At 41.3% G+C, this 25,902-nt stretch overlaps 1 protein-coding gene across 2 annotated transcripts in view; it reads right to left on the reverse strand.

Moving 5' to 3' along the window:
- The window catches only part of fhod3b (formin homology 2 domain containing 3b), a 403,456-nt gene extending 385,077 nt beyond the window's left edge, over window positions 1–18,379 (reverse strand). Inside the window, exon 1 of one of the 2 annotated variants that reach the window (XM_049480538.1) lies at window positions 17,630–18,379. In XM_049480538.1, coding sequence (XP_049336495.1) covers window positions 17,630–17,794 — 165 coding nt within the window. In that variant the 5' untranslated portion in view covers window positions 17,795–18,379. The remainder of the gene's footprint in view (window positions 1–17,629) is intronic. The other variant, XM_049480537.1, reaches the window with a different exon arrangement.
- Window positions 18,380–25,902: the final 7,523 nt, after the last annotated feature.

The raw sequence follows: 25,902 nt of genomic DNA on the forward strand, positions 1-25,902 counted from the left end.
AGAGAGAGAGAGAGAGAGAGAGAGAAGGATACTAATCCAAGTACAGGGTAGCTGGATTAGCGTTAGCATCTCTACGGCTCCACCCTGTCTCTGACCCGGTGGCCTTGACCTGAAAGTGGATGGACAAAGCCGGGCCTGGCCTTCCCCTCCTAACCACACAGCACCAGCCATCCGGCCCACAACACACTAAAAATACACAACTCACTGGGAACCATCTATGCCCGGTACAAACACACACACTCAATTTCACTCAAAAAACAGCATCATAACTTTTGCAGTGTGTGTTAAGCTCCTCCAAATGTAATAAACACTGTATCAGTGAAGACTGGTCCAGTTCCCCAACCTGCCTTGAACTCAGATCAGCTGTAATACAGAGAGAACTTCACTCACATTGCTGTTCCCACCACACAATTCAACAGTATGAGTGTGTGTGTGTGAAGGCAGTGTCTGTGTGCAGACAGTGTGCGCAGGCAGTGTGTGTGGACTAAGCAGGGCCTGTGGTCTCCATCCAAACACACAATGTTCAATTAGCATACTCATTAAACTACTGCAGCTCATATAGATCACCACAACAACCACCCAGCACACCAGCCCTTACAACTACTGACACCAACCTTTACAATCACTGACACCACCACTGACAACCAATGACACCACCACTGACAACTACCGACACCAGCCCTCATAACCACTGACACCACCTCTTACTACCACTGACACCAACCCTCACAACTACTGGTGGTGTCAGTGGTTGTGAGGGCTGACGTCAGTAGTTGTAAGGGTTGGTGTCAGTAGTTTTAAGGGTTTGTGTCAGTAGTTGTGAGGGTTGGTGTCAGTAGTTGTATGGGCTGGAGTCAGTGGTTGTAAAGGCTGGTCTTAGTAGATGCAAGAGGTGGTATCAGTAGATCTAAAAGCTGGTGTCAGTAGTTTTGAGGGCTGGTGTCAGTAGATGTGAGAAGTGGTGTCAGTAGATCTAAAAGCTGGTGTCAGTAGATGTCAGGCCTGGTGTCAGTAAATGGGAGGGCTGGTGTTAGTAGATGGGACAGCTGGTGTTAGTAGATCTGACAGCTGGTGTCAGTAGTTTTGAGGGCGGGTGTCAGTAGATGTGATGGATGATGTCAGTGGTTGGGAGGGCTGGTGTCAGTAGATATGAGGGCTTGTGTCAATAGATGTAGGGGTGTTGCCAGTGGTTGTAAGGGTTGGTGTCAGTAGTTGTGAGGTTTGGTGTCAGTGGTTGTATGGGCCGGTGTCAGTAGTTGTGAGGGGTGGTGTCAGTGGTTGTGAGGGCTGGCGTCAGTAGTTGTAAGGGTTGGTGTCAGTAGTTGTAAGGGTTTGTGTCAGTAGTTGTGAGGGTTGGTGTCAGTAGTTGTGAGGGGTGGTGTCAGTGGTTGTGAGGGCTGGCGTCAGTAGTTGTAAGGGTTGGTGTCAGTAGTTGTAAGGGTTTGTGTCAGTAGTTGTGAGGGTTGGTGTCAGTAGTTGTGAGGGTTCGTGTCAGTGGTTGTATAAGCTGGTGTCAGAGGTTGAATGGGCTGGTGTAAGTGGTTGAATGGGCTGGTGTCAGTAGTTGTGGGGGCTGGTGTCAGTAGTTGTATGGGCTGGTGTCAGTGGTTGCAAAGACTGGTCTTAGTAGATGTGAGGGCTGGTTTTAGTAGATGCAAGAGGTGGTATCAGTAGATCTAAAAGCTGGTGTCCGTAGTTTTGAGGGCTGGTGTCAGTAGATGTGAGAAGTGGTGTCAGTGGTTGTGAGGGTTTGTTTCAGTAGATGTGATGGATGATGTCAGTGTTTGGGAGGGCTGGTGTCAGTAGATGTAAGGGCTGGTATCAATAGATGTAAGGGGTGTTGTCAGTGGTTGTGAGGGTTGGTGTCAGTAGATGTGATGGATGATGTCAGTGGTTGGGAGGGCTGGTGTCAGTAGTTGTAAGGGCTAGTGTCAGTGATTGTGAGGGTTGGTGTCAGTGTCAGTGTTTAGCAAGAGGTGGTGTCAGTAGATCTGACAGCCGGTGTCAGTAGATGTGATGGATGGTGTCAGTGGTTGTGAGGGCTTGTGTCAGTAGTTGTGAGGGCTAGTGCCAGTATTTGCGAGGGGTGGTGTCAGTGGTAGTGAGAGGTGGTGTCCGTGGTTAAGAGGGCTGGTGTCAGTAGTTGTGAGGGTTGGTGTCAGTAGTTGTGAGGGCTGGTGTCAGTAGTTGTAAGGGCTGGTGTAATTAGTTGTAAGGGCTGGTGTCTGTAGTTGCAAGGGTTGGTGTCAGTAGTTGTAAAAGTTGGTGTCAGTGGTTGTAAGAGGTGGTGTCAGTGGTTATGAGTGCTGGTGTTGGTAGTTGTCAGGGGTGGTGTAAGTAGTTGTGAGGGCTGGTGTCAGTAGTTGTAAGGGCTGGTGTAAGTAGTTGTAAGGGCTGGTGTCTGTAGTCGTAAGGGTTGGTATCAGTGGTTGTACAAGTTGGTGTCAGTAGTTGTGAGGGGTGGTGTCAGTGGTTGTGAGGGCTGGCGTCAGTAGTTGTAATAGTTGGTGTCAGTTGTTTTAAGGGTTTGTGTCAGTAGTTGTGAGGGTTGGTGTCAGTAGTTGTGAGGGTTGGTGTCAGTAGTTGTGAGGGTTGGTGTCAGTGGTTGAATGGGCTGGTGTCAGTGGTTGTAAAGGTTGGTGTCAGTAGTTGTGGTGGCTGGTGTCAGTAGTTGTATGGGCTGATGTCAGTGGTTGTAAAGGCTAGTCTTAGTAGATGTGAGGGCTGGTTTTAGTAGATGCAAGAGGTGGTGTCAGTAGATCCAAAAGCAGGTGTCAGTAATTTTGAGGGCTGGTGTCAGTGGTTGTATAGGCTGGTGTCAGTGGTTGTAAAGGTTGGTATCAGTAGTTGTGAGGGGTGGTGTCAGTGGTTGTGAGGGCTGGCGTTAGTAGTTGTAAGGGTTGGTGTCAGTAGTTTTAAGGGTTTGTGTCAGTAGTTGTGAGGGTTGGTGTCAGTGGTTGTATAAGCTGGTGTCAGTGGTTGAATGGGCTGGTGTCAGTGGTTGTAAAGGCTGGTCTTAGTAGATGTGAGGGCTGATTTTAGTAGATGGTGGTGTCAGTAGATCTAAAAGCTGGTGTCATTAGTTTTGAGGGCTGGTGTCAGTAGATGTGAGAAGTGGTGTCAGTAGATCTAAAAGCTGGTGTCAGTAGATGTCAGCCCTGGTGTCAGTAAATGGGAAGGCTGGTGTTAGTAGATCTGACAGCTGGTGTCAAAATTTTTAGTGCTAGTGTTAGTAGATGTGAGGGATGGTTTTATTAGATGCAAGAGGTGGTGTCAGTAGATCTAACAGTTGGTGTCAGTAGTTTTGGGGGCTGGTGTGAGTAGATGTGATGGATGATGTCAGTGGTTGTGAGGGCTGGTGCCAGTAGTTGTGAGGGCTGCTGTCAGTAGTTGTAAGGGCTGGTGTCAATACCTGTAATGGGTGGTGTCAGATGTGAGGCTGGTGTTAGTAGTTGCGATGGCTGATGTCAGTAGATGTGAGGGCTTGTGTCAGCAGTTGTAAGGCGTAGTGTCAGTAGTTGTAAGGGGTGGTGTCAGTAGATGTGATGGATGATGTCAGTGGTTGTAAGGGCTGGTGTCAGTGGTTGTGAGGGCTGGTGCCAGTAGTTGTAAGGGCTGGTGTCAGTGATTGTGAGGGGTGGTGTCAGTGGTTGTGAGTGCTGGTGTCAGTGTTTGTGAGGGCTGCTGTCAGTAGTTGTAAGGGCTGGTGTCAATACCTGTAATGGGTGGTGTCAGTAGATGTGAGGGCTGGTGTCAGTAGATCTGACAGCTGGTGTCAGTAGTTTTGAGGGCTGGTATCAGTAGATGTGAGAAGTGGTGTCAGTAGATCTAAAAGCAGGTGTCAGTAGATGTGAGGCCTGGTGTCAGTAAATGGGAGGGCTGTTGTTAGTAGATGAGACAGCTGGTGTTAGTAGATCTGACAGCTGGTGTCAAAAGTTTTAGGGCTGGTTTTAGTAGATGCAAGAGGTGGTGTCAGTAGATCTGACAGCTGGTGTCAGTAGATGTAAGAGGTGGTGTCAGTGTTTGTGAGGGCTGGTGTCAGTAGTTGTGAAGGCTGGTGCCAGTACCACCCCTCACAACTACTGGCACCAGCCTTCACAACTACTGACACCAGCCCTCACAAACACTGACACCAGCCCTCACAACCACTGACACCACCCCTCACAATCACTGACACCACCTCTTACGACTACTGACACCAGCCCCCACAACCACTGACACCACCCCTTACAGCTACTGACACCAGCCGTCAAAACTACTGACACCAGCTGTCAGATCGACTGACACCACCTCTTGCATCTACTAAAACCACCCCTTACAACACTAGCCCTAAAACTTTTGACACCAGCTGTCAGATCTACTAACACCAGCTGTCCCATCTACTAAAACCAGCCCTCCCATTTACTGACACCACTTCTCACATCTACTGACACCAGGTGTCAGATCTACTGACACCACCTCTTGCATCTACTAAAACCAGCCCTCACAACTACTGACACCAGCCCTCACAACCACTGACACCAGCTTTTAGATCTACTGACACCAGCCCTTACATCTACTGACACCACCCCTCACAGCTACTGACACCAGCCCTTACAACTACTGACACCAGCCCTCACAAACACTGACACCAACCCTCACAACTACTGACACCAATCCTTAAAACTACTGACACCAGCCCTTACAACTACTGACACCAGCCCTCACAACCACTGACACCATCCATCACATCTACTGACACCAGCCCTCACAACCACTGAAACCACCCCTTACATCTACTGACACCAGCCCTCACATCTACTGACACCAGCCATCACATCTTCTGACACCAGCCCTCAAAACTACTGACATCAGCTGTCAGATCTACTGACACCACCTCTTGCATCTAAAAAAAACAGCCTTCACATCTACTAACAGTAGCCCTCAAAACTTTTGACACTAGCTGTCAGATCTACTAACACCAGCTGTCCCATCTACTGACACCAGCCCTCCCATTTAAAGACACCAGGCCTCACATGTACTGATACCAGCTTTTAGATCTACTGACACCACTCCTCACATCTACTGACACCAGCCCTTACATCTATTGACACTAGCCCTCACATCTACTGACACCAGCCCTCACATCTACTGACACCAGCCTTCACATCTACTGACACCAGAAACAAAAACAACATGCACACAGACAGAGAGAGGGAGAGTGAGAATGAGACAGAGACAAAAAGACAGAGACGGAAAGCTGCAAAACCTCAGTTGAACACTACAATGTCTAAGGCTAATCCAGTCTGCAGCCACAGTCATGAAGGTCTAGCCTATATTTTATAGCATTTAACATAACTTCTCATTATCGGACTCTGTAATTTTGTCAAAAATCATGTGCAGGCAGAAAAGGATTCCCAAAAAAGCAGCTCAGTGAAAGGCCGACTTCAGGAAAAACAGTGTGTCTGTGTGTATATGTTTGTATGTCTCACAAATATGAATCGTATTAAATTCAGCTAAAAACAGGCAAACAAACAGTACTGCTGTGCACTGTACTGCTGCTGTTGCTACAGCACATTCCTTGCGTTGACACTTCTGAGGTCATTTTCCATATGATGACCTGTTTAGGGTTCACCTTTTGACCTTGTCAGCTTTTTAAAGATGGGTAGAATTCAGTCACGCTTTCAGTGTGTGCCACTACTGGTCTGTAAATGTTGCCTCCTGCTGTCTTTCTCCCACTAATATTATAAAAATATATGCCAAATTAACCTACCAATGAGAAAAATAAGTTTGAATGCATGAGATAAAAAACATAAGCCCTGAAATACTATATTGAATCCACAGGATACCATATGATATGATAAAATCCCAGCACCCCAGTGTCTCAGCGTCCCCAACATCTCTGCATCCCAGCTACACAGTGCCCCAGCACGTCAGCATCCTAGCACCTCAGAACCCCAGTGGCTCGGTACTCCAGTCTCCCAACGTATTTGCGTCCCAGCGTCCCAATGTCCCAAAATCCCAGTGTCCCAACACCCCAATGTCTCAACATTCCAGTGTCCCAGCACCACAACATCCCAACATCCCAGTGTCCCAGCCCCCCAATATACTAACATCCCAGTGTCCCAGCCCTCCAATATCCCAACATCACAGTGTCCCAGCACCCCAGTTTCCCGGCACACCAATATCCCAACATTTCAGTGTCCCAACACCCCAGTGTCCCAGCACACCAGAGCAGCTCTGGAACAACACAATGAGCTCACATGCTAGCTTAGCATTTAGTATATGCTTGTCAGAGAGTCAGCTGGCTGTGTCAAACCGCAACAATTTGTTATTGCAATGTTTGTTTGTGTTGTTTGTTTGTGAGAGCACATAGAAGGTGGGTATCTCTAATAAAGTGTCCAGTGAGTGGAAAAATAAGGTGGTAGGTGTTTTTAATAAAGTTTCCAGTGAGTGAAAAAAATTGGTGGTAGTTGTTTCTAATAAAGTGGATGAAGTTTAAGCTAGTGCAGTTAAATTGACTCATTAGCAGAGTTCTGCTGAAGCTTCTGTAAAATCTGGAGCCCCAACAAGCCAAAACATCCCCTCTTACTGTGGCTCTAGAGGGTGGAGATAAATGAACACAGGCGTACATGTGGAAAAAACATATCAGCTATGTGGAGTATGTACAATCTAATATCGCACACTCCTCAAGCTTCTCCTCTGCTAGGCAGAATGGATGTATATATGGCTGTGTTTTATATATATATATATATATATATATATATATATATATATATATATATATATATATATATATATATATATATACAGTGAGTCCAAGAAGTATTTGATCCCTTGCTGATTTTCTTTGTTTGCCCACTAATAAAGACACTATCCTTCTGCACTTTTAATGGTAGATATATTCTAACATGGAGAGACAGAATATCAAGACAAAAATCCAGAATATAATTTTAAAGAATATATTTTAATTCATTTGTATTTCAATGAGGAAAATAAGTATTTGATCCCTCTTGCCAAACACACTCAATACTTAGTGGCAAAGCCTTTGTTTGCAAGCACAGCGGTGAGACGTTTGTTGTAGTTAACCACAAGTTTAGCACACACACCAGGGGGAATTTTGGCCCACTCTTCTTTGCAGATCCTCTCTAAATCATGAAGGTTGGTGGGCTGTTGCTTGGCAACTCTGACCTTCAGCTCCCTCCATAGATTTTCGATCGGATTGAGGTCTGGCGACTGGCTGGGCCACTCCATGACCTTAATGTGATTTTTTTTGAGCCAATCCTTTGTTGCCTTTGCTGTATGTTTAGGGTCGTTATCATGTTGGAAGACCCAACCACGGCCCATTTTCAGATCCCTGGCAGAGGGGAGGAGGTTGTCCCTCAGGATTGTGCGGTACATGGCTCCATCCATCTTCCCAGTGATGCGGTGAAGTAGCCCTGTACCCTTGGCAGAGAAACACCCCCAAAACATTATGCTTCCACCTCCATGCTTGACGGTGGGCACAGTGTTCTTGGGGTCATAGGCAGCATTTTTCTTCCTCCACACATGGCGGGTGGAGTTGAGGCCAAAAAGTTCAATTTTGGTCTCGTCTGACCACAAAACCTTCTCCCAATAACTTGGTTCATCTTTCAAATGATCATTGGCATACTTGAGGCGCGCCTCCACATGTGCTCTCTTCAGCAGGGGTACCTTTCGGGCACTGCAGGATGTGAATCCATTGTTGCGCAAAGTGTTGCCAATTGTTTCCTTGCAAACTGTGGTCCCAGCTGCCTTCAGGTCATTTGCTAACTCCTGCCGAGTGGTTGCAGGACGATTTCTGACCGTTCTCAGCATCATTGCCACCCCACGAGGCGAAATCTTCTTTGGAGCACCGGGCCGAGGTCTGTTGATTGTCATGTTATACTCTTTAAACTTTCTGATAATTGCACCAATAGTTGTTACTTTCACATCCAACACCTTACTAATCTTTTTGTAGCCCATTCCAGCTTTGTGAAGGTCAACCATTCTGACTCTGAGGTCCTGTGACAGCTCTTTGGTTTTACCCATGTTGGAGACTTGAAATCTGTGTGATCTGTCTGATTCTGTGGACAGGTGTTTTTCACACAAGTGATTAGTGAGAACAGGTGGCTTCAGGTCAGGTAACAAGTTGATTGGGAGTGTCTAACTGGTCTGTAAAAGCCAGAACTGCTAATGAATACTAAGGGATCAAATACTTATTTCACTCCATGAAATACAAATCAATTAATATATATTCCTTAGATTTATTTTCTGGATTTTCTTTTTAATATTCTGTCTCTCCATGTAGGAATACATCTACCATTAAAAGTATAGAATGATCATGTCTTTATTAGTGGGCCAACGAAGAAAATCAGCAAGGGATCAAATACTTCTTGGACTCACTGTATATACATACATATATGCACTACCAGTCAAAAATTTTAGAACACCCCTATTGTGTAGTTGTCCAGTATCAGTGCAGTATAATAGACTTATATTTTTCAGGGCTCTTGCACTGCTCTTCCTGTTCCTCTTTGCACAAAGGAGGAGGCAGCAGTCCGGCTGCTGGATACCCTCCTATGCCCCCCTCCATGTCTTCTGGTCTACTGGCCTGTCTCCTGGTATCTGCTCCATGATCTGGACGCTGTGCAAACCTTTTTGCCACAGCATGCATTGATGTGCCATCCTGCATCCTGGATGAGCTGCACTACCTGAGCAACTTATGTGGGTTGTAGACACTGTCACATGCTACCTTTATGGTGAGACAACTGACAAAATGCAAAAGTACCCAAAACATCAGCCAAAAAGGATTTGAACAGAGAATAGGTCTGTGGTCACCACCTGCAGAAACACTCCTTTATAGGGGTTGTCTTGCTAATTGCCTCTCATTGCTACCTAATAGATAGATAGATAGATAGCTAGATAGATAGATTGAACAATTGCTAAAGCTGAATTTTATCACAAAAACCCTCCACCTCTGACTACATGACTTACAGCTGAAACACTTGCCTCATTCTTTACTGGGAAAGTGGCAGCCATCAGCAAATAGTTTACTAATGTAACATGTAGCAGTCCTACGACATGCTCTGCTGCCCGGTATCCCTCTACCAAAGGCATCACTTTCTCTTCGTTCACTCTTCTCACTGAGAACGAGACACTGGCTTTCCTAACACGTAGCCAACCTACTACGTGTCCACTTGACCCAATTCCTTCAAACCTACTGCAAACCATTGCACCTGCAATCATCAGGGATCTCAGACAATGTGCTGTCATGGTTCAGATCATACCTCACTGGGTGCTCGTTCAAGGTGTCATGGCAAGGACAGCTGTCCTCAGCCCACTCCTTATCCACTGGGGTTCCCCATTCGTTACTGGGACCTTTTCTCTTCTCTATATACACTGCCTCTCTAGGTCAGGTTATCCGCTCACATGGCTTTTCCTACCACATGGCTTTGCTGATGACACCCAGCTATACCTGTCATTCTCACCTGAAGATCACTCAATCTCTGCACGGATATCGCAGTGTCTCTCAGACATATCCTCATGGATGAAGGAGCATCACCTTCAATTAAATCTCTCAAAGACTGAACTTCTGGTTATACCAGCAAAACCATCTTTTCAACACAACTTCACTATAACCATTGACTCTTTCTCTCTCTCACCGACAAAGATTGCTAGGAACCTGGGTGTTATGGTTGATGACCAGCTCTCCTTCACGCACCATGTGGCCTCAGTTGCTCGATACTGCCGCTTCAAGCTTTATAACATCAGAAAAATTGAACGTTTCTGACGCAACAGGCCACCCAACTCCTGGTACAAGCAGTCTTCATCGCACTTACTCTCCTAACTCCTCTAACAAACTAACTACTTCTAACCTCATTTCCTTCTTCCCCTCCTTCACTCCTGTATCCTATTATTCCCTTTGTGGGGTCCTGAGCATTGTAGAACAGGGTGAAATGAGGATAATAATAAAGTATGAAGAGAACCAGATACAGGAAAACAGTCTGTAATAGACCTTTTTCACACTTCAGTGTTTGTTAATGTGAAAGCATAAATAGCAGGGTTAAGTGGCTTCCGTTTATGTTTTAATCAATGGCTAAGGGTACTGCCTGTTCCTATGTACACCAATAATTCAGTTAAAACACCCTTACCAGAGTTTACACTCCATCAGAATGAAACCGTTCAACTCTAGCTAAAAAAGCTCCACTTATAATGTGATATTTAAAAGAGCAAATAAATAAAACTAGAGTGAAACTAAACCGGAGTGACCAAACGTTCAGCCCATTGTTCACTCTGGTTGAAGTAAAAATGAAATTAAAATTAAAACAGTCATTAAAAACACTAAACTCAACATTGGCATTAATTCATTCAGCATTTATTCAGATTATTATCAGTGAGGACTGTCTGCAGTGTGTGTTGGTGAGTATTAATTTAGAAATAGCACAATGTGAGACTGAGTGGGGAACCTGACACCTTTTCTCTTCTCCAGAATGAAGCTCAGTACGTGTTTTTATTTTATTAAATGCAACTGCTGTAGCTGAGCTCCAGTAATCATTGCTGTGGAAGGATCACACACAGAGCTCTGTGCAGCTGTAAAGAGGAGTGGTGCTGCGGGAGGCATGCAGGATCAAACACAGATCAAAGTATTAAACTTTAGCGTGATGCCATGTTCCCAACAATCACTAGTCTGTGCTGGAGAAACATCCACACACATTAGCTGTGCTCCTGTTACTTGCGTTGAAGCTCAGTAAAGATAATTGAGGGAGTCTGAAAATCAGCGAGTTCCCTGTTAACCGGTGCATGAGGAAATACAGTAACACTGCTATACAGAGACCAACATGACGACGCAGAATCTGTACAAACAATCAGTTACTTACAGTAACTCTGTAAGTCCTGTATGATTAATGGAGCTAAAGAAATAATCAGATAATGGATGTAGAAACAAGAATGTGGTCATAATGTTATGTTATACGAACTGTAATATCAGATGGATTTAGTGCTGGAGAAATCAAAGCTCCCAGTCTGACCTCAAGTGCAGGAGATGCAGCTATTTTAGAGTTTACATCATCATGGCGGTGGTGACTTACACAAGGTGACACAGTGCAGTCTATTCACTACTCAGATCAGGCATTCTGTTTTCAACACATTCCTAAATGAATAAGACCGTTTTCCTGCAGATCATCAAAATATACTGGTCATCCTGGGCACTGGACACACTGGGGCTGCTGTGTAGGAGAATTGGCAGCAGATATGGTACATCCTGAAAAACAAGCTGTTGCAGGAGGGAACTCCGGGTTGAAGATCCTCAAACGAGTGTGTAGGGGGTCGAGTGATGCTACAATGTGTGTGAATGGAAATCATAAGGCTTTTTAGTGTGCAGTCCATATGTTCAAATTATGTTAAACAAACTATAATGATCATCTTTACTGTATTTATTTTTTAAGTTTGCAATGCAACATTGATATGTGGCATCAAATACCAAAATATTCTTATTGAAACATACACTGTAAACCCAGAAGTTGTTTGAACTTAAATAAATTAAGTCTGTTTTACATAAAATTGGAGATTTCTAAACAATACTCAACTATTTTGAGTTAGATGAAAATTTGTGGGCACAGATACACTCAAACTGAGATCTTTGAGTTAAACCAACTTATAATAACTGAGTTTAGTCTGTTGCCATTGGCAGCCTCTTTTCCATTGGCTTCTGTCACAATCTATTTGCATACTGGGTGTGTATTAATTTTAAATATATATGTATATGTATTTGTTAAGTATACTGTACGTAAAAATTATATTACATGAACTTAAAATTTATTAGGTAATCAGTTACAACAAAAGTTTTGAGTTTAGTCAACTTATCGGGTTTTACAGTGTAGGCGTTCTAAGACTCCCCCCAACTGGACTTACTAAAATTACTGCTTCATTATTCCTAAGCTATGAAGCTAATCAGATGAACAGGGTGAACCTGAGGTGAAGAATACTGGTTGTTAAAATCTGTGAAACTGACACCATCATTTCAATTATTTGCTTATTTAGGTGGTTTTATTTTACAGTTTCCGTAAAGTATTGCAGAGAATTGTCTTGCGATATATAAAATATCAGAATCACAATATCTTGATATCATTGTTATTATGGGAAATTTCTTGTGATAATATTTTAGCATGAGATGCCCTATGATTTAAACCCCTAATTATATTTGACCAAGATGGAGGCACAGTGCTACACTGTTTACGAGCCCACCTTCAGCACCAAGCACCATGGAAAAATACTGGATAAAAAGTAATTAATAAATCTAAACTCTCTCCAGGTGTGACCTAGTGTTTAATGTCAAACCAACAACAGAATATATGTACACATGTCTTTGTTATTTACTCTTGTTTTGGCATTACAATGTCACATTTGAAAAAGTAGTATAGTTTATTTATTACTTGTTTTGTCCAGTATTTTTTCCCATGGTCCCTATGATGCTGCCTGGTGCTGCAGGGTGACTGCTGAAGGGACTATGATTGTTATGATTGGTTATTATGATTGACTAATAACTTGGTCTTGCAAGTTGTGCTGGTTCACCAGCTTAGTGATTCTGGTCAACCAATTCGCTCTTTTCACGCAGCCACCATTTTTAATTGAAAGTGAGGCTGTGATGGAAGGAAGTAGAAGTAAGTCCACACTCAACAATGGTATGGACCACATATCTTCACCCTGATAGCAGACGACTCCGATCCAGATCTGGTTTTCCTCTGGCAAACCCGCATAACAGCCACTGCCGTTTTTTGAATTTGGCCCGGATTCAATACAGAATTGTCTTATAATAGTCTGTTACGGATCTGTCTCCATGTCATCAAACCAAAATCTGGTCTGCTTATTTGGGCCAGAAGTGGTCCTAACACTGCTATTTTCCAGAATGCACCTATGTTAATCACAGCTACAGTACAAAAGCAAACAAATTATTTGACACCTTTGAGTAAAAAAAAAAAACCTGTAGGACTGAATGTTTTACTTTTTTTTTTTTGGTGGGCTACAGACTTATTCAGCAGCCAAGTCACACAGTAATCGAGTCCCTTCACCTAAAAATATAGAGCAAAAAACAAAGCTTTCGTTTTTTTGGTGTGGGAAATTTCTATTGTTAAAAATATTAATTATTTAGTTCTCTGATATGTAATTATTTTCAATTGAGTAATTATGTCAAGCTACAAACAAATAAATTGATCAAGTAGTTCCGGTCACAGCGCATGGATATTGTAACAGCCTCATTTTAGGCGCCAACTTAGCTGGAAGGGCAAACTGAGGGGAAAAGAGAAGAAAACACAGAAAAAAAAGCCTGAAGAGGAAGCTGCTGTTTTCCAGGTAAGCTGTACTTTTAAAGTATGTCTAGTGAACATTATACATTTGTTATTGAAACAACACATATAACTGTGCATATTTTTACACTGAGAAATGTGTAAAATGTGTGAAATGTCAGAGCTAACAGTGCTAACGCTTCACAGCTAACAGTGCTAACGCTAACTAGCTGTAGCTGTAGCAAACAACAGCAGGCACAGGAGCAGGGGAAAAGCACACAAACACTTATCTAGAGCAGTACTTTGTATAATTTACACTTCTTGAGTGTTTTAGAACGTTTTAAAACATCAAATTATTCAAGTAAAAAAGCTGACCTTTGTTCCATTTGATTTAGTTAAGCTGAGAGCTTTATACGTTAGTAACTATCCTGTACACTTGCCACTTTCCCCAGTTATGTAATAAAAACACTTTCTTATTAGGTATTCTCTATATATATTAGCGACATTGTTCAATATTCCTGTGTTCATTAAAACGGTTGGTGAGATCATGTAAGCCGAATTTGAAGTCTGTGTAAGGGACCGTCCACCACCGTGACCTGAAAATGGCAGGTGGGGAAAGCTGCATGGGGAGTTTGCTACGGTAACTTAGCTAGTTTAGAGGCTCTGTAAATTGGCTGCCAGCAGGATTAATTCATGAACACTTTTGAGGCTGTGAAAGACATGCACCATTTTTGTCAACGGTGCATGACATACTGAATTTCTGTTCAATGTCGAGTTTATAGTGTTCAAAAAGTTTTGCTATACAGTATGTGCAGGTTTTTAAATTAGAAATAGTTAATTGTGTTTGTATTTTTCATGTTTATTCCCAAGATTTATTTAAAATCCTTCACACAAGAATGTACAACAAGAAGATTAAAATGTCTAATTTAAATTACTTTTTTTTTCAATGACCTTTCAATAACCTGAAAAAAGCAGTATTAGTGTTATAAATTTGATCTGTCACTTGTGTCTCAAGTGCTTGTTCCATTTTGTTACTTTTTGTATGTTTTGAGTTTTGTAACAATTCTAATTATTTCCAAGAATACATTATTGACAGTTGACTTACTGTTGCAACTGGGGGCTGTACAAATCACGTACAAAAAACAAATTAGAAAATGTTTATCATTTGAGTGCGGTCAGGTTTATTCATTCATTTATTTTATGTTCTATGTCGTGGTATTGCCTCACTATGCAGGCTCAGTTCAGCTGTAAATACAATTTTAATTTTAAATGTCATTCCCTATTTTAAGATTGTATTATATCATAAAAATGCATTTTGGGTAGAATATCTAATGATCAATGAAATAAAACCTTTTTTTGTTTTGTTTTGTTCATTTAAACCTGGATACCTACAACGGCTTGTGGCTGAAAATAACACATAATTGTTGAGTATTGAATATATTTAAAACTACTAATTTTATTTTTTAGGATGCATATCTGGCAGCCATTGGAGCCGTGACCTGAAACATGTGAAATGGAAACAATGGCAAAAACGTGTAAATATGCAAATCTATATATAAACACAAACTTTTCTAATAGTCTTCTTGTTGTTAGCCAACATTAGCTAACCTCGCTAATGCTAGCTAGCTGGGTCCGGTGAACAGTGCTGATAATGCTGCAGGTTAGCTAGTCATTACTTATAAATTAAACCTAGGTTAGCTAGTTATAACTTATAAATTAAAGCTAGGTTAGCTAGTTATAACTTATAAATTAAAGCTAGGTTAGCTATTTAACTTAAAGCTAGGTTAGCTAGCTATAACTTATAAATTAAAGCTAGGTTAGCTATTTAACTAAAAGCTAGGTTAGCTAGCTATAACGTATAAATTAAAGCTAGGTGAACTAGTTAAAACTTATAAATTAAAGCAAGGTTAGCTAGTCATACCTTATAAATTAAAGCTAGTTTAGCTAGTTATAACTTATAAATTAAAGCTAGGTTAGCTAGTTATAACTTATAAATTAAAGCTAGGTTAGCTAGTTATAACTTATAAATTAAAGCTAGGGTAGCTATTTAAAACTTGTAAATTAAAGCTTGATTATCTAGTAATAACTTATAAATTAAAGCTAGGTTAGCTAGCTATAACTTAAGAATTAAAGCTAGGTTAGCTAGTGTTTAAAGAACTAAGTTTTTTAAAGAACTGTTTAAAAAACTAAGGTTTCCAGAATTATATATTTATGTAGTTACATAATTTTCACCAGGCTTGGAGAGTTGGGCTAGCAGCATTAGCAGCACTGTTCACCGGACTTGGAGAGTCGGGCTAGCCCCAGCCAGCTAGCATTAGCAAGGTTAGCTAATGTTGGCTAAAACCTTAACACTTCTTCAATATTAGTGATGCACCACTCTATGCAGTTGCTGTATCATTTTAACAAAACTGCTCTTGTTAATAAACATTCCTCTTCAGCCCATTAAACATGGTTAAACGTGATAATAGCTAAAGATATGTGGTCCACACCATTGTTGAGTGTGAACTTACTCCTACTTCCTCACATCACAGCCTCACTTTCAATTAAAAATGGCTGCCGCGTGAAAAGAGCCCATGTGGTCATGTTGGTCTTCTAATTCAACCAGCATGCTTTTGCTTGGTCATACTGGTTTCACAGCTTGGTAAAGGCTGATTGTAGACACGATAAACCTTCAAATTTGAACAATAGTGGAACCCTTTATTTCTGCAGCACACTTTAATCAGGCAGAGGATCCAGATTCCAAGATGTGAAAGAATTTTTCTCACTACTATACACTGCAGTAGGTTGATCAAGAATGCTGGAATTTCCCACTATTCCACATTTCCAATGTTGTGACCAACCACGTGCCATGCTAAGACTGATGGAAGCACAGAGGATGGCCAAAGAACGACCGTTGTGTCTCTGGATATGCCAATGATCCCACTTCGCAAGTGAAATCATCTCAAATCTGGTCTAAATACATAATAGTTCTTATATGTATTATTTAATACTATTTAACTCACATTACCTCACTTTCAGTAGATACAACTACATAAAACACCTAAAGATGTTTATAACACACTTACAAGCATCTCAAAATGAGAAATATTCAATATTTAGACCAATATTTAAGTTCATTTTACTTAGTTCTCAGACCCAAGGCAGGTCCTTGACATTTATCTGAGCCATTATTCTCTCTGATGTTAGATTTTTCATTATATTGTCTAAAAAATAAACATCAACATATAACATTATATAGACACCGGAATTAATATATATATATATATATATATACATATGTTTTAAGCAGATCAGCATTCTACTCCAGATGTTATGGGTTTGTTATGTATACTTTATGTTATCCCCACATGATTGCTGATATTATGCACTGCTGAGAAGCCTGGACGAGCCACTGACAGCTGTGGGCTCCTGAGCTCAGTCCTGACGCTTGGTCCTCAGCTGCCGGACATTCCACGTTACCACAATGGCACCACACCTAAACCCGGCTCTGGGATTAATGTTTTGTTTATGTGCTGAAAAGGACTACAATTAGACTGCAGGCAGACACTGCTGTGAAAAGTCTGGAGCAGACGCAGCCAGAGGTGGAGGCCTACAGTGCATCGGTCAGTGATATAACTATTAAACACAGAAAAAATGACCCATTCTGATGTTTAGAACCTGTTTTTGGAGCTGTCTAAAGGTGTGGATCTCTAGTTTCATTAAGACAACAAGATGCTGGGCTGGGCTGGAGGGGATAAAAATATTCAAGTGATGTAAATGCAGAGCAATAACCACTTTTACACCTCATTTACAGGCAAGATGATGTCACCATTAGCTTTCAGAGAACCTTACAGGTCCAGCCCTGGTCCCATCTAGGCTGGACCCAGTCCAGCCCTTGAACCCAGTCCAGCCCTGGTCCCATCTAGGCCCAATGTGCAGTATACAACACAGACTGGACCCAATACTACCCCTTATTGGTCCCATCATTAACCCTGGTGGGCACCCAAATGCGGGCCAACGTTAAATATGTGGACAAAGTTTTGGTTCCAAGAGAGGCTCACATTTCTGCAATTCCCAAGCATAGGTTTAAAAGGTGACCTTTTAGCATAGTAGAGAACTGTTTTTGACATTGCTGTGACTGGCACCCTGACAGGGCCTGCTCTAGCACCCTTCTTCGGTTGGTGCACAGAATAGTGAAACGTTGCAGCCAAGCCAGAGAACAATAAAAGGGCTATACATTTCTGCAAGTTTACAGCAGGTTGTGAGCGGGTCTATAGCATGCAACATCATCCCAGGCACTATCTCAGAATATATATTTGCAGCCTCCAAGAACCTGTAGATGTGTTAGTGATCAATTCTCCAGTTTGGGCAACAATTTAACAACCACCTACCTTTTGTGGCGCTTTGAGGAGTCTGTGCACCCCCGCAATCTGGTTAATAAGAGGGATGTCCTCTCTGAAGGTGAACAGAGGGGGTCTGGTTGGCTCTGGAAAATTGGTGCTGTTGAATGGATCAGTATCATCTAGAAACTGCACCCTGCATACAAACGTGGCCATGATACATCCATGCAAGTGGGTTTTTTGTAGAAAACACGAAGAGAAAACTCTTCAAACTCTTATTTCATTTCCTGTTAAATCCTCCCAGAACAATCAGAACCCCCAGAGTGAGCGAGAAAAACCGGGCCAGGCTCCTCCAGTCTTCCAGAACTGAACCTCCAGCAGGTCCAGCGCTGCCAGCCTCCAGTCAGCAGATCATAAGAGCCCAGAGATGAAGCCGGCTCTGCGGGCTTCAGGACCCTCCGACGAGCTGCTCTCGGGGGGAGGGGCTGCAGCGGGGCGCTGATGCGGCGGGACGGTCAGGACAGTCCTGCTGTCTGCAGCAGACTGATCACTTTTCCCGAGCCCAGGACTGTGTCCTCCCGCTCCAAACCTCAACTGCGAACCGAGTCAATCCAACCGAGTCGAATTATGTGCAGGAGTCTGGGCCTTCAGTTAAAGTCTGATACACTTCTGATCGCGGGCTGATTCAGATTAAGTCGCGCTGATTTAATACTATATTTTTTATTATTTTAATGTGTTTTCTGGTTGAAGATTCACTCGCAGCGCGGAGTCGGACTGCATCAGAACTGAACACCCAGCGGAGACTGAACTGCTCCTTCACTGCTGAGTCAGTGAATCGAACAACTTCTTTTCAGCCAATGAATTCCACTGAATCGGTTCAGTGAATAAACTGAACTCAATTCTCCGGCGCAGCGCGATTATGAGGCCGGCGTTTCACAAGCTAAAGTTTAGCGACACCCAGCGGCCGAGCAGCGGCACTGCGGAGTAAACCTTAATAATTAAACAATACTCAAATATTGGGCAAATTACCGATAAATCCATGAATGATCATCAACATTTAAAAACAGAAATATAAAATGAAACGAAAAATGAGTTGAACAAAAATAATATACTCACATACTATAATAATATTAATAATTATAATGTTATTATTATTGTTATTATTATTTCTTTATTTGGATCATACGTACTAATTGGGAAAGTTAAAGATATCAGTCAAAGAGAGAGAGAGATTTTATAGTCAGAACGTTTTATTATTAATTTTATTATTATATTTTATTAAATATTATTATTAATTATTATTAATGAAATATTATTATTTATTACAGGGGTTTATTTATTAGACGAGTTGTTATATATTATATGTAATAGAAATCCAAAAATGGAGCATGAGCCATGCCAAGAGGTTAAGTTTATGAATATTAAGTGGACATATGAAGGAATGACAAACTCTCCCACCACACAAGCTGTAATTTAAATAGAAATATAATATTTCCTTTCTGATCATAGATTTATTTTTATTATGATTGTGTAAAATGAGGTTCAGGGCTGTGTTAATTTAATGTAAATGGATTGCAGGGCTGTGTAGGGTTAATGTAAATGAGATGCAGGGCTGTATAAGGTTCCTTTAAATCGGGTGATGTTCTGTATATGCACTCTAAAAAACAGAGGTACGATATGAGTACTTTTTTGTACTCGAAGGTACACTCTTTATAATTGTACCCTCAAAGGTACAATATTGGTCTTTACGGGGTCAGATTTGTTCCCTCTGAAGTACAAAGTAGTTTCTAACAGCAATAAGTACAAATTTGTACCATTTAACCAGCCAAAGGGTACATTCAGTATTCTGCATAACTGTACTAATGAACAATATATATTTAAATTGCACATTTTTTATTTGAAAGCCAGACAATTTTGTATCATCAAGTTTTTGAGCCATATTTAGTTGATGATAATGTTTATAATCTTTATGATCTTTACTGCCACAAAAAACATGGGTACAAAAAAGGACTTTCACTGAAAGGTACTTTTTTGTGCCTCAATATAAGGTACAGCCCCAGCGACAAGCTTTGTACTCTTTTAAGTACAAATCTGTACTTATATTTCTTAGAGTGTGGGTAATTTAAATGGGATGCAGGACTGTATGGGGTTAATGTAAATGGGTTGCAGGGTTGCATTTGGTTAATGTAAATGGGGTGCCGGACTGTATAAATGTGATGTACAGCTGTTTAGGGTGAATGTAAGTGGGGTGCAGGGCTGTATTGAGTTAATGTAAATAGAATGCAGGCCTGTCTAAGGTTGATGTAAATGGGGTGCAGGACTATATAAGGTTGATGTAAATGGAGTGCAGGACTGTTTAGAGTTGATGTAAATGGAGTGCAGGGCTGTGTTGGGTTAATTAAAATGGGGAAGGGCAATGAAGGGTTAATGTCAATAGATTGCAGGGCTGTATAGAGTTCATTAAAACGGGGGAAGGGCAATGTAGGGTTAATGTAAATAAGATGCAGGGTTGTATAGGGTTAATTTAAATGGGGTCAAGGTCTGTATATGGGAAATTTAAATGGGATACAGGATGGTATAGGGTTAATGTAAATGAAGTGCAGTACTGTTTAGGGTTAATGTAAATGGAGCACTGGACTGTTTAGGGTTGATGGAAATGGGGTGCAGGGCTGTATATGGTTAATTTAAATGGGATGTACAGCTGTTTAGGGTAAATGGAAATGGGGTGCATGGCTGTATTGAGTTAATGTAAATAGAGTGCAGGCCTCTGTATGGTTGATGTAAATGAGATGCAGGGCTGTATTGGGCTGATGTAAATAGAGTGCAGGGCTTTGTATGGTTAATGTAAATGGAGCCCAGGACTGTTTAGGGCTGATGGAAATGGAGTGCAGGGCTGTATAGGGATAATGCAAATGGAGCGCAGGGCTGCATTGGGTTCATATAAAAGGGGTTCAGGGCTGTATAGGGTTTATGTAAATGAAGTGCATGCCTGTGTAGAGAGGTGCAGTGCTGTATATGGTTAATGCAAATAGAGTACAGGGCTATATAAGTTTGAAGTAATCGCAGTGCTGGGCTGTATATAGTTCATGTAAATACATTGTAAGGCTGTGTAGGGTTAGTGTAAATGAGGTGCAGTATTGTATGTGATTGATGTAAATGGAGTGCAGGCTCTGTAGGATTGATGTAATGACATGCAGGGCTGTATATGGTTAATGCAAATAGAGTACAGGGCCGTATAAGGTTGATGTAAATGCAGTGCTGGGCTGTATATGGTTAATGCAAATGAAGTTCAGGGCTGTATTGAGTTCATGTAAATGGATTACAGGGTTGTATACGGCTGAAGTAAATGCAGTTTAGGGCTGTACATGGTTAATGTAAATGCAGTGCAGGGTAGGGCTGTGTAGGATTATCGAACAGCTTTGGTTCAGCCAATGAATTCCATTGAATCGGTTCAGTGAATAAACTGAATTCTCCGGCGCAGCGCGGCTGTGAGGCCGGGATTTCACACGCTAAAGCTTGGCGACACCCAGCGGCCGCGCAGAGGCACTGCGACGGAAACCTTAATAAATAAATAAAAGCAACTCAAATTAACCTACATCCACGAATAATCATCAACATTCAAAAATAGAAAATAAATTAAAGTGGAATTTAAAAAAGACAATCAATAAACTGTTAATTAGAATGCCATAATAATAGAAGAATCTTTGACTTTTCTTGATTTGGAAAGTAATTTTATCTCAGTCAAAGAGAGAGACAGAACCATTTTGATTATGAAGTAAGTATATGAAAGTTATTTTGCACGCCCGTGTACGTCACAATTTTTGAGATACAAAGACGAAATCCGGATGGTCAATAGAACTTATAGCATTCTTAACGAAACGTTACGTTTTACGATTTTTTTTACAATTGTCGTACGAATTCACCCCATAGGAATGAATGGGGCCCATCGAAGGACGGCAGCTAGATGGAAGGACGGCAGCTAGATCTCCAGTATTGTGAGTGTATGGAGCAGCTATGGGATAAAACAGCATTAGGTCAAAAGTTTAGACACCCCGGCCCCCCAGCCAGGACACAAGTATTGTGGCACCCACCTAGCAACTGCTTTGCAACGACCTAACAAACACTTATCAACACCATAGCAACCACCCAGCAACACCTTAGCAACCACCCAGCAACACCTTAGCAACCACCCCACATACCATAGCAACACCTCAGCAACCACCAAGCAACACCTTAGCAACCACCTAGCAACCACTTATCAACACCTTACCAACCACTTAGCAACACCATAGCAGCCACTATGGATACCATAGCAACGCCTTAGCAACCACCTAGCAACACCTTAGCAACCACCACAGACACCATAGCAAGCCCCTAGCAACATCATAGCAATGACCATAGTGAACGGTGGGAGCCATTTTAGCTGCGCAACCATCCTGCGTTTCCTTCAGGAAATGCACTTTTCTAGTTTTTATTATGATTGTGTGAATGTTGTGTCATCATGAATTAATAACAATTATGTGCATCAAGATCAGGAATAATCTGACAATCTTAGCCAGGATTGTTACAATAAGGTTAATGTGTTGACGATATATTTTCCCAGAAATATTTTTTGAAAAAGTGGGTAAAGAGTATGGGTATGCTCTGCCCTTCTGTTATTGTTCAGCGCCCTCTATTTATTCAAATTATGTATTGGGTTATTGTAAATGTGGTGAAGGTCTGTTTATGGGTCATTTAAATGCGATGCAGGACTGTATAGGGTTAATGTAAATGGGGTGCTGGGTTGTATTTAGTTAATGTAAATGGAGTGCATGGCTATATAGGGTTAATGTAAATAGAGTGCAGGGCTGTAGTGAGTTAATTTAACTGGATTGCAGTGCTGTATAGGGTTAAAGTAAATGCAGTGTAGGGCTGCATAGGGTTAATGTAAATAAGATGAAGGGCTGTATAGGGTTGATGGAAATGAGGTGCAGGGTAGTATTGGGTTAATGTAAATGGAGTGCAGGACTGTTTAGGGTTGATGGAAATGGAGTGCAGGGCTGTATATGCACTCCAATGGAGCGCAGGGCTGTATTGGGTTCGTGTAACAGGGGTTCAGGGCTGTATAGGGCAGAGGTGGAAAGTAACGAATTACATATACTCACGTTACTGTAATTGAGTAGATTTAATGAGTAATTTGTAATTTTTAAAGTAGTTTTTAATATAGGTAATTTCACTTTTACTCAAGTTTATTTTGACACAAGTAGTTTACTTTGCTACATTGGAAAACTCCCCGCTACTGAGTAAAAATAAAATGCTGGGAAAAATCTGAATAAAAAATGTCTGAATAAAAAAAAATGCGCACCGGCACATGGATGCTCACGCATGGAATAACGAGGCAATAACGTCCTCACACAATAAAAAATGTGCCTGCCCCGCCGGACAGAGCTGTCAGCTTTTAAAACTTCCACATCAAACCTGCGAAAGCATGTAGTGGTAAGTTATATGTATATTCTTAATTTACTGGGTAGCTGTGGACTTACTTTACCAGTAATCTTCGTTCATATGCAGCTACACAGATTCTACAATCTTCTGTTTTTAGTATAATATGAGTTTTGTTCTCCATGGCAGAGCAGTTGTGCTACCCATCGATATGTGCTTCTTTACGGCACTGCACATTTTTTTGTATGATTTCATGTTTTTAATGATAATAAGTTTTATTTGGGAACATTAAACAGTCTGTTTAAATGTTGCAAAAAAGCAGTTAAAGCATAGCAATGGCTAAGTTAAAAAATAATAATGAACTGTAAAACTATAAAAATATGGTTTATAGTCACCTATTTGACCATAAACTTTTAACAGAAAGAAAAAAAATGGATAATAGAAACCTATGCCACTTGTTCTTAAAAATGTTTTATGGGGTGGTCTGAGCAAATACTGCCTGAAAGGTCCAAATTATTATGTAGAATAATAGTTCATTAAAAATGATTTAATTTATGACTGTTGTACTTATGAACTATGTAACTTTTACTCAAAGTACATTTTAAATTGAGTACTTTTTTACTTTTACTCAAGTAAAATTTTAGTAAAATAAAGGTACTTTTACTTAATTACAATTTTTCAGTACTTTTTCAACCTCTGGTATAGGGTTTATGTAAATGGAGTGCAGGCCTGTTTTGGGTTGATGTAAATGCAGGGCAGGGCTGTGTTGAGTTAATGAGAATGGGGTGCAGTACTGTATATGGTTAATGCAAATAGAGTACAGAGCTGTATAAGATTGATGTAAATGCATTGCATAGCTGTGTAGGGTTAATATAAATGAGGTACAGTATTGTATATGATTGATGTAAATGAATGCAGGGCTGAATAGATTTGATGTAAATGCTGTGCAGGTCTTTGTAGGGTTGATGTATTAGCAGTGCAGGACTGTGTAGAGTTAATGTAAATGGGGTGCAGGGCTGTATAGGGTTTATGTAAATTGAGTGCAGGGCTGCAAACGGTTAATGTAAATTGATTGCAGGGATGTAAAGGGTTCAAGTAAATGCAGGGCAGGACTGTATATGGTTAATGTAAACGCAGTGCAGGGCTGAATAGGATTAATGTAAATGAGATACAGGGCTGTAAAAGGTAATTTAAATGGGGTGCATGAATGTATATGGTTGATTTAAATGGGATAATGGGCTGTATAGGGTTAATGTACATGGGGTGCATGACTGTACCGTATTAATGTAAATGGGGTGCAGGGCTGTATACGGTTCATTTAAATCGGATGAATGGCTGTTAATGTAAATGGGTTGCAGAGCTGTATAGGGCTGATGAGTTTTGGCTAACATGGTGGAATGCTAATAATTGTCTTATAAAGTGAGGTGTTGCTAAATGGTTTCTAGGTAGTTATTAGGCATTTGCTAATGTATTCCACATGGTTGCTAAGTGGTTGCTAGGCAGTTGCTAATGTTTTCCAGGTGGTTGCTAAGATGTTGTTAAGTGGATGCTACGCAGTGGCTATCATTTCTATAGTGGTTGCTATGCGGTTTCTAGGCAGTTGTTATCATTTCTAAAGTGGTTGCTAGGCAGTTGCAAACGTATTCCACATGGTTGCTAAGTGGTTGCTAGGCGGTTGCTAGGCAGTTGCTAACGTTTTCCAAGTGGTTGCTAAGGTGTAGCTAACTGGTTGCTAGGCAGTTGCTATCATTTCTAAAGTGGTTGCTAAGCTGTTGCTAGGCAGTTGTTAACATATTCCACATGGTTGCTAAGTGGTTGCTAGGCAGTTGTGATCATTTCTAAAGTACTTGGTTGGCGGTTGGTAAGCAGTTGCTGATGTTTTCCAGGTGGTTGCTAAGGTGTTGCTATCTGGTTGCTAGGCAGTTGCTAAGTATTCCACATGGTTGCTAAGTGGTTTATATGTGGTTGCTAGGCAGTTGCTAACGTTTGCCAAGTGGTTGCTAAGGTGTAGCTAACTGGTTGCTAGGCAGTTGCTATCATTTCTAAAGTGGTTGCTAAGCTGTTGCTAGGCAGTTGTTAACATATTCCACATGGTTGCTAGGTGGTTGCTATGCAGTTGCTAACGTTTTCCAGGTGGTTGCTAATTGGTTGCTAGGCAGTTGCTTTCATTTTTAAAGTGGTTGCTAAGCTGTTGCTAGGCAGTTGCTAACGTTTTCCTGGTGGTTGCTAAGGTGTTGCCAACTGGTTACTAGGAAGTTGCTATAATTTCTAAAGTGGTTACTAAGTGGTTGCTAGGCAGTTGCTAACGTATTCCAGGTGGTTGCTAAGCAGTTTCTAATTGGTTGATAAACCTTGGCTGGGGGACTGGGATGCTCCATACAGCAGTACTGGAGGAGCAGGGGAGAGAAGGGGTTCCCTGCGCAGAGCTGCTGGTGTGTGAGATTGAAGGGTGGGCCCCCTATTCATTTCTATGGGGAAACTTTGCACGACAATTGTATGAAAACCGTAAGATGTATCGTTTCGTAAAAAAATTGTGACCTACGTGGGCATTCAAATTTCTCCCCATTCATTTCATATGGGGAAAAAAGCATACATTTACGAAGTTTTTACGAAAAACGTACGGCATATTGCTCCAAAAAACACAAGCAACCTAATCGGGTATAGATACTGCAAAAATTCGTGATTCTACGCCAAAAGCTGTAGGAGGAGTAGTCGATTAAATTTTGCAGATAGAATAATAAGAAGAATAATAATAAGAAGAAGAAGATTAAGAAGAACAAGAAGTTGGCTTTTCCAAGCCAACTTAATAAGCATGATAATAAATAAACATATATGTATATGGAGTTCAGGGCTGTATAGGGTTGATGTAAATAGGCAGCAGGGTGACATTGAATTTATTTAAA

This window comes from Astyanax mexicanus, chromosome 6, assembly GCF_023375975.1.
Source record: "Astyanax mexicanus isolate ESR-SI-001 chromosome 6, AstMex3_surface, whole genome shotgun sequence".
NCBI classification, from domain to species: Eukaryota; Metazoa; Chordata; class Actinopteri; order Characiformes; family Acestrorhamphidae; genus Astyanax; species Astyanax mexicanus.